Source organism: Panthera leo, chromosome B4 (genome assembly GCF_018350215.1).
Source record: "Panthera leo isolate Ple1 chromosome B4, P.leo_Ple1_pat1.1, whole genome shotgun sequence".
Lineage (NCBI taxonomy): Eukaryota > Metazoa > Chordata > Mammalia > Carnivora > Felidae > Panthera > Panthera leo.
The window spans coordinates 103,700,408-103,718,506 of NC_056685.1; the positions used below are offsets into that span (position 1 = coordinate 103,700,408).

At 37.9% G+C, this 18,099-nt stretch overlaps 1 protein-coding gene across 1 annotated transcript in view; it reads left to right on the top strand.

Moving 5' to 3' along the window:
* Window positions 1-18,099, top strand: part of ACSS3 (acyl-CoA synthetase short chain family member 3) — a 160,283-nt gene that overhangs the window by 113,047 nt on the left and 29,137 nt on the right. The window contains exons 10-11 of the mRNA XM_042947255.1: window positions 14,021-14,116; window positions 16,835-16,898. Coding sequence (XP_042803189.1) covers window positions 14,021-14,116; window positions 16,835-16,898 — 160 coding nt within the window. The remainder of the gene's footprint in view (window positions 1-14,020; window positions 14,117-16,834; window positions 16,899-18,099) is intronic.

Consider the following 18,099-nt stretch of genomic DNA (forward strand, 5'->3'; position numbering starts at 1 on the left):
ACGAAAAGCTTACTGACACCTGAAAAACACACATAGGAGTTCCCTGGTGGGCACTGAGTTTCATGTGAATTTGCAATTTTTTCTTTAATGTCTTGTTTAGAGAAAATTAATAGCAACATTATGTCAGTGTGCCATCATTTTAATCAGGTTTGAAGGGCTGCTCAGTACTGTGGAAACCATAGTGGATTTCTACTAATAATGACTGATTCTATCCCCTCCCATCTGATTTTACAGAATTTGATGTGTCCAATTAAAGTACAGAAATACATACATGTGGAGAGGTGGATAGGTAGCCAGTCAGGTAGGGAGTTTTGTACCTTATAAAAGAAATTCATCCTAGGTGATGCAGATGTCAGCTACTAACAAAATTTCCTTCGGATTTTTATTCAGTTGCATAGAAGGAATCAATTCATTACTTTCAAAGTTGTATGATGTGGCAAGTAACTGCAAAGTGATACTCAGGTTTAATATTTGCAGCTTTTTTTGAGAGAGAGAGAGAGAGAGAAGGAGTATGAGTGGGGGAGAGGGGCAGAGGGAGAGAGAGAGAGAGAGAGAGAGAGAGAGAAAGAGGGAGAGATTCTTAAGCAGGCTCCATGCTCAGCAGCAGAGCCTGATGTGGGGCTCAGTCCCCACATGACCTGAGCCGAAATCAAGAGTCGAGATGCTCAATCAACTAAGCCACCCAGGCATTCCCCACAGACCTTTCTTAAAGTGATATCAAATTAATGTTAACTCACCAGGGAGAAAAAGGCAAGTACTTTGTGGGTTATTATTAACTCTTAGGAAAGAGAAAGGAAAATTCAATGTGTTTGGCACAGTCATGAATTTCCTACTATTTACATATTAAATGGATGGGGTCATGTCCACAAGAGTGGCCATGTAAAAACCTGATAGCATTTGAAGGCATGTTAAGCTTTGGCCAAAGAAATACTTTTCATTTCAAATTTCAGATTTTCTACAAGATCTTTTTTCTTGTTATTGACTTAGAAATTGATTTTTTTATATAATCGTACACTTTTATGAGCCTTCCATACAATGTATAATTTATGAATTTGCTCTCTGATTACATTAATATATGTGTACAAATGGCTGCTTAGAAACTGTGATGTATGATTTAGAATTAATTAGGGATATGGTAAGTAACTAAAATGTATGAATAAAAATTGATTAATTTCTGTGACTTGAGTTATAAGAAGGCATTCTGCAGTCAATCCATTTCATTACCATGTTGTTTTTGTTACGTTAGTGAAATTTGTATTAGCAACAACAGATTTCTGGGGACTGTCATTCTCTTTTGGCCCCTTGATATCAACACTCTTTAATATTTGATTTAAATAATATATAAGGTTCTAAACTGAGAACTAATCTGTGGAAAATTTGAGAACCAATCAACTCCTTGCAGGAGCATTTAAATAAAAACATCATTATTCAACATGACTGAAATATTAAGCCCTTGTTTTGGATTGTGCTAATGTAAACACTTAATGCTTTCATAAAGAAAATTTGTCTTGCTAAATTTAGATAGGAGAGTTGTATATCTTTGATTCATAAATCTGAATAAAAGACAAATTGTTGTCATTCATTCAGATTTTTTATCTTCACCATAACTTATCCCTAAAATGATTGAAAATATCTGCATAATTGACTGAATCTTTCATTTTCTGTTATACATAGAGAAAGAGAAACAGAGGTGCTACAATTATAGTTTAAACAGGGGAAATTAAGGGCACCTGGGTGGCTCAGTCAGTTAAGTGTCCAACTCTTGATTTCGGCCCAGGTCATGATCTCATGGTTGTGAGATTGAGCCCCATGCTTGGGATTCTCTCTCTCTCCCTCTCTGTCTCTCTCTGCCCCTCCCGCTCATTTGTTCTTTCTTTCTTTCTTTCTAAATAAATAAATAAATAAATAACATTTAAAAATTTAACAAAACAAAAAGGAGAGATTAAGAGAATAGATAATCGTCCCATTAAGATATGGTAATTCATGGGCAAAAATAAATAAACAGCCAAAACTTCATTATCCTCAGGTATACATCACCAGATAAAACACCCTACTGTTATTAATCATTTTTAGCTTTTCCAAAAATCAGATACAAAGCACAATTTTGGAAAGCACTGTGCAGTGCATGGTGTCCTTTGCAGGAAGTTGTTGTTGTTGTGTTTCTGACTAAAGATAACTATAAATATCTTTTTTGTATGTTTATTTATTTTTGAGAGAGAGAGAGAGAGAGAGCATGAGCAGGGCAGGGGCAGAGTGAGGGGGAGACACAGAAACTGAAGCAGGCTCCAGACTCTGAGCTGTCAGCACAGAGCCCGACGCAGGGGCTCGAACTCACGGACTGTGAGATCATGACCTGAGCCAAAGTCGGATGCTCAACCTACTGAGACACCCAGGTGCCCCTGTCTGAAGATAACTATAAAGGAATCATTTTCCTTATGAGTGAATGGCCAAATACAAAAAAAAAAAAAAAAATTCCTTAAATTTCAGAGACTAACTACTAGAACCCAAAACACAGTAGACCTTATTCTTTTTAGAGGTTTTCTTCCTTCCTTTTCCTTTGCTCTCCTTTGCTCTCCTTTGCTCTCCTTTGCTCTCCTCTCCTTTCCTTTCCTTTCCTTTCCTTTCCTTTCCTTTCCTTTCCTTTCCTTTCCTTTCCTTTCCCTTCCTTTCCCTTCCTTTCCTTTCCTTTCTTTTCCTTTCCATTTACTGTAAGACATGATACTGGTTTAGAAGTGATTGTAACAAAACAGCTTGGCATCCCACTTTTTAATGTTAGTTAAGTAGAAACCCTATTTTTTCACATGCTACCAGTCAGTTAATTAAAGACAACGACTGTGAGGTTAGAATACCCAAGTTCCACAAAGGCTTTAATAAAGAACACCTTGGTAGGTAAAGGGTTGAGATGAAAGGAATCCGTGATTCTTTCTATCTGCTGTCAGAATATTGTCTGTGTGATTCCCATCAGAAGATACAGAGCTTACATTGAAAGTATTTCAAGTACCCAAGTAGTGATGAAGTAGTGATGATGTAATAGCTACCAACTTGAGCGGCACTGGGTGATTTTGTTGTTTGTTTACTTGTTTTGCTTCTATCACTTTAATGAGGGAATAAGATTCTTCATAGTATTTGAGAAACCCTAAGGAGGGATTTCAATGAGAAAACAGTAGCCACCTAACAGATTGAGACATTGGGGACAATTAAGTTATTGATCTTACTTTATCTGCCTTGAGCCATCTTTGCTGAGTTCTTATGTCTCAGAGTAATCAGTGTTTCTCTCTCTGTTTGATTGAACTGCTGCAGTTTCAATTGCAGTTGCCAGTTCTGAAGTCACTATGTTCTATACATAGACTAAATCTTCCTCCTTTGAGAAGGAATCTGATAATTTTGAATTTTGTTAAAGTGGATTCAAAGCCTTCAGCAAACTTCGATCATGCCAGTTCTTAAATCAAAATCATTGATCTTAAAAGCACACCCTCCCAATACTACCTTGTTAAGATATGTCAAGGCCACATGACACAATAATCCTTTTTTTTCGCACAGTGTAGTAGGATATACTTCCTAAGAACAGACAACTCAACCACAGTTTTAACCACAAAAATTAGTTAGGCTGACCCAATTCAGTCCCTAGTCTTAGGTTTATCTCGACAAGATCCTTTAGCCCAGGTATTTAAAAAAATTTTTTTTATATTTATTTTTTTGAGAAACAGAGTGAGACAAAGCGTGAGTGGGGGAGGGGCAGAGAGAGGAGACACAGAATCCAAAGTAGGCTCCAGGCTGGGTAAGTGGTCAGCACAGAGCCTGATGCGGGGCTCGAACCCTCAAACTGTGAGATCATGACCTGAGCCGAAGTCGGACGCTCAACCGACTGAGCCACCCAGGTGCCCCAGCCCAAGTATTTTTTTAAAGACAGCAATACATTTTCTTTACAAAAATCAAAAGTACAAAATGGAATAAGTAATTACAGTTTAGTAACAATTCTCCTAAGCAGAGACCTCTGTGGAAAATGGTACATTTCAAATGTAGTACTGTCTCATTCCTTCTAGGTAGACTAATTGTGAAACAGCCAACATTTGAGGATTTGATAGGTAGGGTATCAAAGTGGAAGCCACTTGCTGTTTTGGGTCATCCTCTCCCTTATTACCCCTGCTTTCTCAGACATTCTGCTTTTATAAGTAAGTTGGTACACTTTTTGCTGAGAGATTCCAATCCGTCAGTCTGGAGCCCTAAATTTACTCTACAGTAGGGACTTTTCTTCATCTTTGGAATTCAACGTTGGAAGCTTTATGACTCTTGTTATTTCTGCCTTTTTAAAATGTTTTATTTACTGTTTGAAAGTAAGAGTGTAAGCAGGGGAGGAGCAGAGAGAGGGGGACAGAGTATCTGAAGCTGGCTCCGTGCTGACAGCACAGAGTCCATTGCAGGGCTGGAGCTCATTGAACTGCGAGATCATGATCTGAGCCAAAGTCTGATGCTCAACCTACTGAACCACCCAGGCTCCCCTATTTCTGCCTTTTTAAAAATAAATGTACAACTGTGTGAAAAATTTATGACTTTCTTCTAACTTAAATGTACTTAACTTGTGCCTCACGTAAAATCCTGTATATTTTATTGCAAAATGCTTTTCTAGGACTCAGGCATAAGAGGCCCTACATGGCTGAGATGACAGTGAGGAAAGCATCTTCTTGGTGACTTACCTTGAAGATTCTATCTTTATTTGAAACATACTTTCTATAGTTTGGGTGCCAAGAGCTACTAGCAAAACTTCCCATGGCTGCAGATCTCAGAGTGAGATACCTCTGTACAACCAAATGCCGCCTTCCTAGGTTCACTTTTGGACTCTTTGTTATTCCTTGCTTTTGGGTTTTGCTTAATGTCTGAGTCCATCAAATTCAGGTGCTATGGCTTCATTAAAGTACAGGCCTGTGTTTTCAAAGACACAGGATTGCACTAAACTCTTGAAATACACACTGTGGAACCCAGTTCACTGGATTGAACTGCACTGGACTGACAATGCCTTTGCCCCATGAATGGGGCTGTCCAGGATATACCGTATGCTACTTTCAAATAGTAGAATGCAGAGTCTTTAGTTATGTGAATGGATTACTACTGTCTGCTGCACTTTTTTTTTCAATGTCACAGTCAAAAATAAATTCATCTCTTTTTTTCATTCATGGGGAAGAATTTTTACATAGTTTAGCATGAGAAGTTGTGATTGGGGGAAAAACAGTTTTATGGATTCAGTGGCTTCTCAGCAATGTTCAGCTAGCGATGCTGACACTATCCATCTGGTGAGAGAGAAAAAAGTCCTGATGCCATCTTTGTTGCCTGGCAACAGGATTTTTTTTTTTTTTTCATTTAGAGTAATCTTCATTAGTTTAAGGTAGGTAATTTTTACTGATAATTTGAGAAGCAGGGGCTTAGAGGTAAGCTACATGAATTTGATTTGTGGAAGGAATAATCTCTTGTCAAATGTAAGGCAGGCTTCACAAGGCTTTTCTTTCTGAAAGTGAGTAACTGTTTACAAATTGTTAATCCATCTGAAAATGAATCTTCCAAGTCAAATACCACCCTTTGAATCAGACGTTGTCATCTTTATATTATGATCATGTAGAAAGAACATCGTTTCTTTTTTTTTTTTTTCCAAATATGATTACGTGAAGTAGTTTGGATATGTATAATTGCTTTTTAGAATATTTGTTTGTACTCATTATTGTATTAGTGGTAATGTTTTCACAAGAGACTAAACACTGTAAAATCAACGAATGATATAAAGTTGGTTTGGCTTTTGAAATGTCATCCATTCTAATCCTCCTACCTTGGGCAAGAATCACATTTAATCCACTCTTGAAAGGCAAAAATATGTTATGGTTTTGTTGATCTCTACAAGAAAAAAGAGTTCCTAAACCCTTCCTTAACAAACCTTACTGTCTGGAAATTTGATTTTCCCCCTGTGCTTATAAACCCCTACATCGTGGACCCATTGACCCTCCCCCCCCCCAAAATAGTTCCCAGTTCCTCTTGTACTGTCAGTTCTAATTTTAGAAACCACAGGTGACTGTTCTCCTTGGAAAAGCAGTGTAGGTAGTGAAAAGTGATGCTGACTCCTAACAGGACTGCTTTTCAATCCTGGTGCAACACTCACTCTGCAGCTATAGGCAAGGCCTTGATCTTCTGCGGGCACTTTATCTCACGGGCTTGTAGGAAGCTTGAAGTGAAGTGAAGTATGTACAAACAATGCAGCAGAGTTTCTGACCTACAGGAACTCTCAATAAATATTTTCCTTTTTCCTTCCCTTTCTTTGAATCACCTTTCATGAATATAAAGGCCATCTTTCGCCTCCTGGCCTGTAGATAATCCAGACTCAAGAGAACTTGGAACGTAAGAGTTCAGTTTGTACACGAGAAAAAGTAATCATAGAGAGTTTAATTTCCCGGAGTCAACTTGCTGGTTAAGATTAAAACGGGAACTCTCATTGCTCTGTTTTGTCCACAGTCCTCCCTTCCTAGGTCTTATCGTATGCCTTCATTAATTCAGCGTTTCTTATCTAACTTAACTGCAGGTAATTTATGAGTTTCTCCACAGTTAGAGGCAGTAAGGGGCTGGTAAGGGAGAAGGATAAGACCACAACTCAAATTAATGGTCTGCTTCCAGTACAAAACGTTAGGCTGCTTTGAATTAAGTATTTTAAACTGTAATCGTACCATCTCGTGAACACAAAGATTCAATTGATTTTCTTTCACCGGTATACATCTCACTGTTCTGCTTCCCCTCTGCCGCCACCATTCAAGTTATTTATAGCACACTGCATAGATTCAGAATTGGAGAGAATGGTTTCTTTACAAATTGCTTTTATGCCCATGATGATGCTGTGATTAATATGACTCAGCGGTACCAGGCTGCTGAATTGATTGATTTCCAGGACTTCAGCTCTCTGCATGGGCCACCAACTTCTAAATCCATATTGCTTAAATGTAGTGCTTCTAGAACCACAGTGTGCACAGAATGGCAGATTTTCAGATGCAGCGGGAGCTCTTATTGACAGAGATGGGCTTTGTGAACCTGCCACTGTGTTCTTCCTCTTAACCCTCACTCACATCTACTCTTCTTTCTGCATTGCCTTTCATTTATGAGCCAAAACCCTGGGGTTGTCTGGACCTCTCCCTCTTGCACTTTCTCCACACTCAAACAATCACCAAGACCCTCTGATTCTGAGTGTAACTCAGATTTGATCTCATCTTCCACAGCTGCTCACCCCTCATCAAACCACCAACATCTAAATGACTTCTGCTCTGGATTGGGATCCCCAGTTTAGTGCTCCAGTTTGCAACTGAAGAGATTTTTGTAAAATGCAATTCTGAGCAAATCACTTCTGCTAAAACCCGCTCTGCCTCCCATTTTTCCTGGAATGATATCTAAATTTCTTACCCTGGCACAAAAGGCACTTTTTGATCTGCCTCTGCTCATCTCTCTGACTTTGTCTCTTGTTGTTTCTCTTGTCCACCCTACACCCCTGAGCTTTGCTCTGCTGAATGTCTTGCAGTCAGTCCCTTGATGGTCTAACTTCTCAACCTTTGAACATGCTGCTATTTCTGTTTGGCATGTCTTTCCACCCTTAACACTGCCTTCCCATTAAAAGAAATGCCTTTCAGAGAGAATTCCATAAATATGTATTGGAGGCCTGACCTTTTAATATCATTCTTGGGATAAGAAAATGTTGGAACAGAATTATAATGATAACATACAGCTTTTTCTCTTCTGAGTCCTCTATTTCTCCCGCTCCCCATTTCATTTTGGGATTGCATTATTCTGTGATCTGCTATTTATTTTTTTAAGAACCCTGACCTTAATAATGGGAACTGGAGCCTAAACCCATGGAAGAAATATGTATTTACTAGTCAGCAAACAATTCCTGAACATAAAATGTCAGGGACTAGACTGTGTTTGGTTCTGCTGATTCAAATGATTCTCAAGCACTCAGGAAGAACCTGATTTGAAGAGAGTGTTTTCATATAATTATGTGCACAATTCTTTTTTGAGAATTGCACTGATTCTTTTTTGGAAGATTTTATAATATTTTTAGTGGCCAGTGTTCCAAGTGTCTATTGCTGTATTAACAAACAAACAAACAAAACCAAGCTACTCCAAAACCTAGTAGCTTAAAATAACAACCATATATTATGGTTTTATGGATGAGGAGTATGGGCAGCGATCAACTAGAGGTTTTACACTGCATGTACTCTGTACTCTTTTTTTTTTTTTAAATAAAGTTTATTTACTTATTTTGTGAGCGAGAGAGGGCAACTGCACACGACTGGAGGAAGGGAAGAGAATCTTACGCAGGCTCCGCACTGCCTGCACAGAGCCCAGTGCAGGGCTCAAACCTACAGACAATGAGATCATAACTTGACCTGAGCTGAAACCAAGGATGGATGCTTAACTGACTGAGCCAACCAGGGGCCCCACACTCCATGTACTCTTGATTGAGACAACTCAGACAGTATTTGGTGGTGAATAGGCTGGTCTGGTGGGTCCAAGATGGCTTCACTCTCATGCCTGGGAATGGCCACAAGGTTGGAGTCAGTCAAGACTTTTGATGGGAATGCCTGCAAGTGGCATTTTTAGCCTGCAGGATTCAGAATAATGGGCCATTTTACATGGCAGCTCAGAGGTTCCAGAGATAATGATCTAAAATTCTTAAGGCCTGTGCCTGGAAACAAAGAGTCACTTCTACTCTTTTCTATTAGAGCCATCAAAAAGTAGCTGAGACTCAAATCGAGAGGACATAGGTCCCACCTTTCAATAAGATGAGGCTCCAACAAATTGCAGCCAATCTACTCTCCATAGTGAGTACATTTCAAAGTCGTGGATATAGCCTTCTGAATTGATCAACATAATTTCCCCTTCGCTCACCATTCAGAAATAACTTGTCAATATTTTAATGTGTATCTTGCCAAGATATATAATTTTGCTCAGTGCATATTACATAAAAGAATCATATTATGCATTCTCTTTTATAGATTTTCTAAATAATACTTTGTAAAAATTATTTCCTATCAGACATTATTCTATGATGTTTGAGTAGCTTTGCATTGATTCTTAATATGGTCTGATCTCTATTTGTGGACAGTCTTCTAAACATCAATATAAACAATACTGTGATAAATATCCTTGATGCTTAATATTTGTGAACATCTACAAACATTTCCTTGTATATATTCCTTAACGTGGAACCACTGGGTTAAAGAGTATGTGCATTTTTAAGGGTTTTTATAGTTGCCAAAGTGCCTTTCAGAAATGTTGTGCTGATCTATATACACACTAACACTTATATAACAAAAGTGATTATTTTTGGTTGATGTGGGCAGTTGTCTTCCCTGCATCGCCTGACTGGACCCTCGCCTTTCAACTAGTCTAGGGCATTTTCATGTGAATTGGTTCCTGAGTGTTCGGGAAGACACAGAAATCTCTGTGTCTGAACCAACAATTCTAATGCAACGTCTGTCTGTCCATGCATTTTCTCACATACAGCTCTCTCAAAACCCCAAATAAAATAAACTTGGCCATAGAACTGAATGTTGTGCAGATATTTACATAAATTTTATTTGCATTGTTGTGATTCATTACTTTTTGTTCAAAAGCCCTCATTAGCATGCAACATCACTCAGAACTAAAGCTTGAGGTCTTACAAGGACTTCAAAGAACTTTTAAATGATCTGTCTCCTCACTACCTATCTGAGCTTATTCCCTGTTAACACTTTCCTCCTTTATTCTGCTTCAGTAACACTAGCTGACTAACCATTCCTCAAACACTCTACAAATAAGCTTACCTCAGGACCTTTGCCCTTGTGTTTCCTTCCTCCTGGATTCTTTGTCCTTAGATATCATGTGACACAGGTCCTCACTCGTTTCAAGCCTTCACTTAAATGTTACCTTCTCAGAGAAGTCTTTTCTGGCCACCCAATCTAAAATCGCAATTCTTCCCCATCACATCACACACCCCGTCTATGCTTTCAAAAATTTTCTTAGTGCTTATGACTCCTTAACATGTCATATGTTTTATGTGTGTTTTTATTGTTTGTCTTTCCGTCTAGAATGTGAGCTCCACGACAGTAGGAATTGTGGTCACTTTTGTTCATTGTTCTAGCCCCAGTTCTGATGACAGCACCTAGCACATAGTAGCTGCTCAATAAATATTTGCTGATAAGTGCTATGTCCCACCATTACTTCCATTTACAAATCTGAGAGACTGGGCTCACTGTCTGTTGCAAGGATTTTTCTTCCTCTGAGACACAGTCCAGGTGATTTCAGCCCTTCATATTCTACTTAAGAACCTCACAAGTGGTATGCTTTTCTATTTCATTCTGATCCTTTTCTGTAAGAACTATGCAACCAGGAAAAATGGTTTCAATTTTCTAGGTCAGTCCTTAGTATTTTTCATTTGTAAAAAGAATATCCCTTTTTTTTCTATCTCCCTGCGTAGTTGGATTAAATGCAATAACATAAACAAAAAACATTTAGCATAACACAGCATAATTCATATTTGAAAAAAAATGTATGTTCTCATTATTTTTCTTTAGAGTTAGAGGTTTTAGGGAAAAATCCTCTAAGTAATAGCAATGCAATAAGGTGGAGAGGCACCAATGCAATAAGGTGGAGAGGCAGTAAAGATACTAAAAAATAAAAAAAAAAAAAAGTGAAGTGTCTGCATTAGCTGTTAATGCAGTATGAATATAAATGTACCAATCTAACGTCTTCTTCACAGCCTTCAGCTCCCTGCCACCTTCTTCCTGGGTGTCTCTTTCTAAGATTAGGTATCTTTGGGAAGATTTCTCCAAATGAAGCATCCAATTCTTTTCCTCAAAAGAATGTTCTGGTTGGTTTAAATGCAGCCATTTCTCGGTCTCAGTGTGACGTCCGGATTTCCTGTCTTCTTAGATAACTGCTAGCCAGTTAATTATAGCCTGGGCAGTGTGAAGCAGATGTTTTAAGAACATCTTCGCAATGGGGCTTTGGGAGTCCTTAGAAGTTTGGGTCAGGGCGGCAGTGTGCCTGAGGGCTTTCCCCAACCAGAAGCCTACTTTGCACCTGGACAAGCCTGAGAGCCAGGGTGGCGACACAGTCTGTGTGCATGAACGTGTGAGCACACGAGTGTGCTTGCCATGCAGGTGGATCAGTACATTCTTTGGGTCTCAGGACGTTCAGAGGTATACAGAGAGACAACCAAAGTTTCTATAGCGACCATTATGGCCTTTCTTATTCCACTTTGGTCCTAACTATGGCTCCCTGTGTGGAGAATCCTGGAAACTGTCATTTCATCTGAATGTATCTTTTACATGTCACTACCAACAGTTCTTTTCCCAAACCCCCAAATGAATATCAAAATAAAATCAACAAGGCACTCAAATTACTAATGTTTCAAGTATAAACCTACAGTATCTACTTTAAGTACCTGAATGGATAATCCTTTTCATTGCCCTTAAAAGTGAGTCAAAGTAATCTTATAGAACAACAGCCTGTTCATTTAACTTAACAGTCATTGGTTATAACAAAACAGCGGAAGGTTGACAAGATAATAAATATGTAGTCACTATACAAAGATGCTTAAGAATCTCAGGAAGTACGCATAGTGTCAACTTACTTAGGCAGGACATACTGACCGTGCTTCACTAACTCGTTCTTGTGTCTTTCTTTAAGACTAGGTTTTATTCTCGCTTCCTCTAGCCCCCATCCCCTCTCTCCCGGTGGTATAAGAAGGGCAGAGGGCCGGGATCTTTCATGAGAGTCCGCATGGAGACGAGATGAAGCAGAGTGCAGTTAGAGCTTTGTTGTTGTGGTTTCTGTTTGCTTCTCTGAGACAGCAGGTCCTGAAGTCATTGGAAGGTTCATTTGTAGGTTCTGAGGCCATCTCTTGACAAGTTGCTAAGAGGCTTTATGGCGTTTAGAAATGTAGAGAGTTTGAACTTGAAATGATTGGAGTGCCTCTAGTGATAAACTAAACTTGATGAGACACACTTTTAACATAGAAGACGTACTTTAGCAGCTGCTTTCCCCCTCCCCCGCCTTGGGGTGGGAGAGGGAACAGAGGCGCCATAAAGGGGACCTCTCCCTTCCTCATGCGTCCTAGTAGCTTCTGCCCCTGTTGTCACCTCGCTCTGTCTGTATACCTTCCTTTAAGCGCCTCACTCGACAGGGTTGCTTCTTGTCATCACGCTGTTCTTGTCTCTGTCAGTTTTGGAGGACAGCTGAGGTCAGTACTGAGACATTTTTAAAAAGGCAGAGGGGAAAATGTTGCTAACCTTTCCAAAAAGGGGGCTTCCTTCCCTGCTTCGCGTGCACCATAGGAAGAAAGGACAGGGGTATTGCATGACTGATGGAATGCCATTGCATAAAATGCCTGCCCGGTTTTGTTTTTTTTTTTTCATAGTATGAAAGTACTTGAGAATTTTTTGTTAAACATCAGAAACGTCTGCTCTGGTTACTTGCTGCTTCTCCTCAGCAGTGACCATATGGCTTAGCATCTTAAGCACTGGACTGTGACTTAGGAACTGTGTTTTAATGTTCGAGGGTCCATCTTCTGTTATTGATGCCAGCCGAGCCACCATCCATAAAATGTGAATAATAAACTGAGCTACTCTGGAAAGTAAAGAACAGTAATAAATTCCTCCCACCATGCTAAAGTGATATAAATGTATGAAAAATTATGATAGAAACCATAGTAGAAAGAATACATTCTGAGTCCTTAGGAAGATAGTTGTTTTTTAATATTTTGGATTCCCCTGGACCCAATTGGTTTGACAATTAATCCTTTGGGGATATGTACGTGTATGTTTCTGTGTATAATATTAAGCCAGTAGTTCCAGAACTTTTCACTGTCAGTACTCTTATCCAGCTCTTCCAACACACATGCCTCATATTTAAAAGATGCTCTTAACCCCAAACTTGTGTTTACCAATAATAACAAATGCATTTGTCCATAAAAATAATTATTTTCAGAACTTATGGATATCATATAATAGCTGCTGTTATTCGGTTAGCAACTTGAGATAGAGAAAACTAATCTGTCATTTTTGTTAATTGATGCAGGTTAACGGTGGCTAAGTGTCTGCTCTTGATGAAATCATCAGCATACAGTAATGTCCTTCCTCCCTCTGTTCCTTTCTTCCTTCCTTCTTATACACCTGGCTGCCAGACTTTTGGAACAGCAGGCTGAGAGCAGTTTGACAAAGCATTGTTAAGTTCAAGTTCAGATGCAATGTCTGTAAGCAGGGGTAGTTCTTAAAAAATTCGCGTTGATATTGTTCATATATTCCTCCAAAATTTTGGATTACTAATTTTAGAGATTAATCCTTAAATAACAGAAAATATTTCACAAGTAGCTGTTATTACCATAGTAAAATAACTAGGTGAATTAAGTGAAGGCATCTTTACTAGGGATCTTTTAGTGTTTAACGTGTGTTGTAAAATTCTCAGTCATGGGGAGCCTGGGTGGCTCAGTCAGTTACGTGTCTGACTTCAGCTCAGGTCATGATCTTGCGGTTCGTGAGTTCAAGCCCTGTGCTGTTGGGCTCTGTGCTGACAGCTCAGAGCCTGGAGCCTGCTTCAGATTCTGTGTCTCCCTCTCTCTCTGCCCCTCTCTGACTCACACTCTGTCTCTCTCTGTCTCTCAAAAATGAATAAATGTTAAATTTTTTTTTTAATTCTCAGTCACGTAATTCTCCATTTTTCATGCCTTTTGATTCATAACCAAGGACATTCGAGAGGCCTTTCTTTTCTTTAGAAGAAGCATTACAATATATGTTATTCTCAGTTTGTATCCTTAAGTTTTAAAAATGTTGATCTGGTATAGATTGCTAATATATTTTTTTTCATTTTTAAATAATACACTTGCACTATTTATTCCTCATGCAGTTAAATTTGTTGAGAAACGGTGGGGTGGGGGGCAGAGAGAAATGCATACACTGAGGAAACATCATGATTTCAAGTTGAAATATTAAATGATAAATAATATTTATTTCTCCAGAGACTGGATCCCCAATTACAGCCTCATGCATCGGATTAGGTAATTCTAAAACCCCTCCTCCAGGACAAGCAGGAAAAAGTGTTCCGGGATACAATGGTGAGAAATGATTCTGATCATTTGAAATATGTAAGGTTAATACATTTGGTATTTGTTCTGTCTAATGCGAACCGAAATGCATAGTAGGTACTTAAAAGCATTTGATTGAATGAATACTTTGTACTGAAAATAAATGCGTTAATATTGTTATTAGTCAATTTGATAAAAAATAAGATTGTTAACTTCCAAGGACATGTCCTACATGACTGTCATAACCAAGAAAATAATATTTATAAGGCACATTAAGAATATGGCTGTGAAATTAATATGTATGGAATATTTGCTAGGTATGGAGTACTTTGCATACATCATTTCATTTAATGATGAAGTACATTTAATTTAGAGGTATCATTACCATTTTAAAGATGAGTTAGCTGTTGCTCAGAGAGACTGAATAACTTTGCTGAGGTAACATGGCTGGTTAGGTGCTGTAGAGAACGCCCACCATCATGTTTTATTTTTTTGTTTATGTCTTTGCTTGTTTTTCTCACAAAAGCTGTAGTTCTTTCCATTATATATATGCTACCTTTTAATTTAGGAGTGATGACAAGTCTTCTGAACCTCATTGGTTAAAGATAAAGCCTAAAGATTGCAAATAGAAAAATCATTTCATTCATGCCAGTGGTATGTGAAAATGAGATACAATATATTTTAAATATTTGTTTTTAGATTGTTGGTAGTGGTTATAATAGTTCAGAAATTACCCTTTTTGGCTCTGCCTTCTAGTTGTATAACTTTTGCAACAATTCACCTAACTTTCCAAAAAATTCAATTTCCTTATGTCTAAATGGGAATAATAATACCACATGCTTCATAGGGTCACAACGAAGCATTAATGCAAGCTCTTGCCAGTAAACAGACTGAACTAAGTCTCACCTAGTAGTGTGCTGAGATTTCAGAGAAGCCGGACGAGGTGACTCAATTTAGACTTACACATTCATTTTCCAGACAAGGAAAATGAAGAACAGGAGTTATTTTATTTGCATAAGGTCACACAATTTAGCTTCATAGATTCATGAGGACCCATCTTTGGGTGACAGAGTATGGTTCCTACACAGAGTTCCTATTTGCATGTAAATTATAAAATACAGAGATTTGTCCTTGCTTCTCTAAAGTAACATGTTAAAATAACATGCATTTTCTTTTCGGGACAATGATTAGTTAAGGAAATGGAGATCATTCGGTTTAGTCTAGCAGATGTATTTATAAAAAGACACTTAAGATTTTTTTTTAGAGCAGAAATAGATATTCTGTGAAGTCGGTGACTTTTCCAGGCATGGAAGGTGAACCCAGCTTTAGTGATATCCTCACTTTGAACAGTTCTGTCATCCCTATTCCTTTTATCAGAAAAAATGCTTTGTGTTGAGCCATTTTTAGGGGCTAATGTTTATGGGAGATGTTAAATACATTTCCCTTTCAGAATTTCAGTACCATTTTTATATCCAGCTATAAGAATGAGTTGAGCTTTGAAGCCTCATGAAATTTCAGTATAGAAGTTTCTTGTTGTCTGTAAGCCAATGGCTTACAGACAGCATAGGTTAAACGTTAGAACTAAAGTATTTATAACCAAAGAAATAGTGACGTTATGACTCATGACTTTTGTGTTTTGTGGTTAGTCAGAGATTCAAAGCATAATTTGTATCCACTTGGGAAAAGAAAGAAAACCATTTTTTATGTGAAAAATATTCAATGTAATGTAACAATTTCACATTCATTGAGTACCTTCCAGAAGCTTGTCACTTTTTTTTTTTCAAGTAATTCTGGTAACAAACTATGAGAAAAGAATTACTCCCACTTTTTATATAGAGAAATTGAAGGGGTAATACTTGTTCAGGGTAAATTGAGTGAATTGACCACTGTGCTGGGATTTGGGGACAGTTAGGCATGACCTCCACCCTTAATGATCTCACCATCTTATGAAAGGGATATTTACACCACTACTAATTGTCAAAATAGAATTTTAAAACAAAGTGCTCTGGGAACACAAAGAAGGGATGATTAATTTTTTCCTGGGGACAATGTCCTTCTTTTCTCATAGCTTCACTCAGTAGAATAACCTGGATGGATGAGGCCGCATACAGGATAAATTAGAGCTTAAAACATGATATATCCTCATTTCCAGTTTGCAGTAGCGGTGGCTGAATGGGGATACAGGCTTCGGCCTCCTAAAATATTTCAGGATTGTAACAGCTTAGCACAGAAAGCATTGGGATAATATTTGGGAAAGTTAAAGGGAGATTTAAGGCTCATAAGTGGATATTCAGCCTCAAATTAGGAAAAAAAAGGGGTTTTCCAGGCTTTTAAATAGTTTATTTTTATTACTTGAGATATTTTTTTTTGGTGTATTTAAGAACTTGATTTGTTTCCTTTAAGTTTTGAAAAACTGGATATATTTTTAATGTTTTTGATAGAATAGAAGGGTATGTTGAAGTGGATATAAATATAGATTATGAAATTAACAGCATGCTTGAAATACGATGTCTTTATTTAACGGAGGTTCTGAAGGAAAATTCATAATCTTATTAGGAATCAAAGCATATGCTCTTAATTTTTTGTAAGATGTTAGCATAGTGATATATGTTCATGGTCTCATAGGACTTAAAAGATACCTTTAAAGGCACAGTTTTGGGGGCTGGATATTGAAAATATGGAAAGGTTTAAGCTTTAAGGTTATGCATTTTTATTCAAATTTATATTTGTTTATATTTTACTTTGCAGTTATGATTTTGGATGACAACATGCAAAAACTGAAGGCTCGATGTTTAGGAAATATTGTGGTAAAGTAAGAAAAATTTGCAATGCTACTATTTAAAAGAGCAATTATTAGTATATAATATTAAGGGGAAAATGGAGGGACACCTGGGTGGCTCAGTTGGTTAAGCATCCGATTCTTGGTTTCGGCTCACGTCATGATCTCGCCCTCTGTGAGTTCGAACCCCGTGTCAGGCTGTGTCCTGACAGTGAAGAGCCTTCTTGGGATTCTCTCTGTCTTCCTCTCTCTGCCCCTCCCCTGCTCTCTCTCAAAAATAAATAAATACACTTAAAAATGGAGTGGTTGCCGTGACAGTACTAAAGAGGGGGTTGCAAAGTAAGCTTGTGCATTGTGTGAGAATACACAGTGTCAACTCTTATGGTTGAAGCACGGAAGCCCCGTAAGGTAGAACAAATTTAGATACAATTTTTAAAAAGATAAATCCTGCATTTTAAATAATTTTTGATTATACAAGTAATGTGTAGGTAGTGAATTTAACTTAAATACCAAATATATAAAGAAGTAAATAAAGTTTCTATACTCCCACACTTTAGCAATATGGCATTAATTTTATAATAGATCTGACTTTTTACTTTTTGGCCAGCATTTTAGAGTGTTGAAACAATTCAGCTTATTCTTCTGTGCTGCTGTTTTTCCTTTACCCTGTCTCACGAGCCTTTTGAACTTCAACTCTGCCTCTCAAAAATGTTTATCCCCATTCTAGACCTTTTAGTCTTTTTTGAAAATTTATGATTATAAATAATGCTATATTGAACATCTTTTTTGTGTTGTCTTTTCTTTCTTTCTTTTTTTTTTTTTAATTTGTTTTTGAGAGAGAGACAGAGAGAGACATGAGCAGGGGAGAAGCAGAGAGAGAGAGGGAGACACAGAATCTGAAGCAAGCTCCAGGCTCTGAGCTGTCAGTACAGAGCCCGATGGGGGCTCAAACTCACGGACCGTGAGATCATGACCTGGGCCGAAGTCAGATGCTTAACCAACTGAGCCACCCAGGTGCCCCTGTGTTGTCTTTTCTTCTTTTCTGATAATTACTATAGAATTGAATAGATTTCTAAAAGTATAATTACTAGGTCAAATAGCAGCCTAATATAAAATCCATGATTTAGCAAGTACCACAATTCCTTGCTAACAGTTTTCATCCTTGTTCATTTGGTAAGCAAAACATGTCAAAATTTGAAGTGAAAATATTAAAAATTACTTTGATTAAATCCAT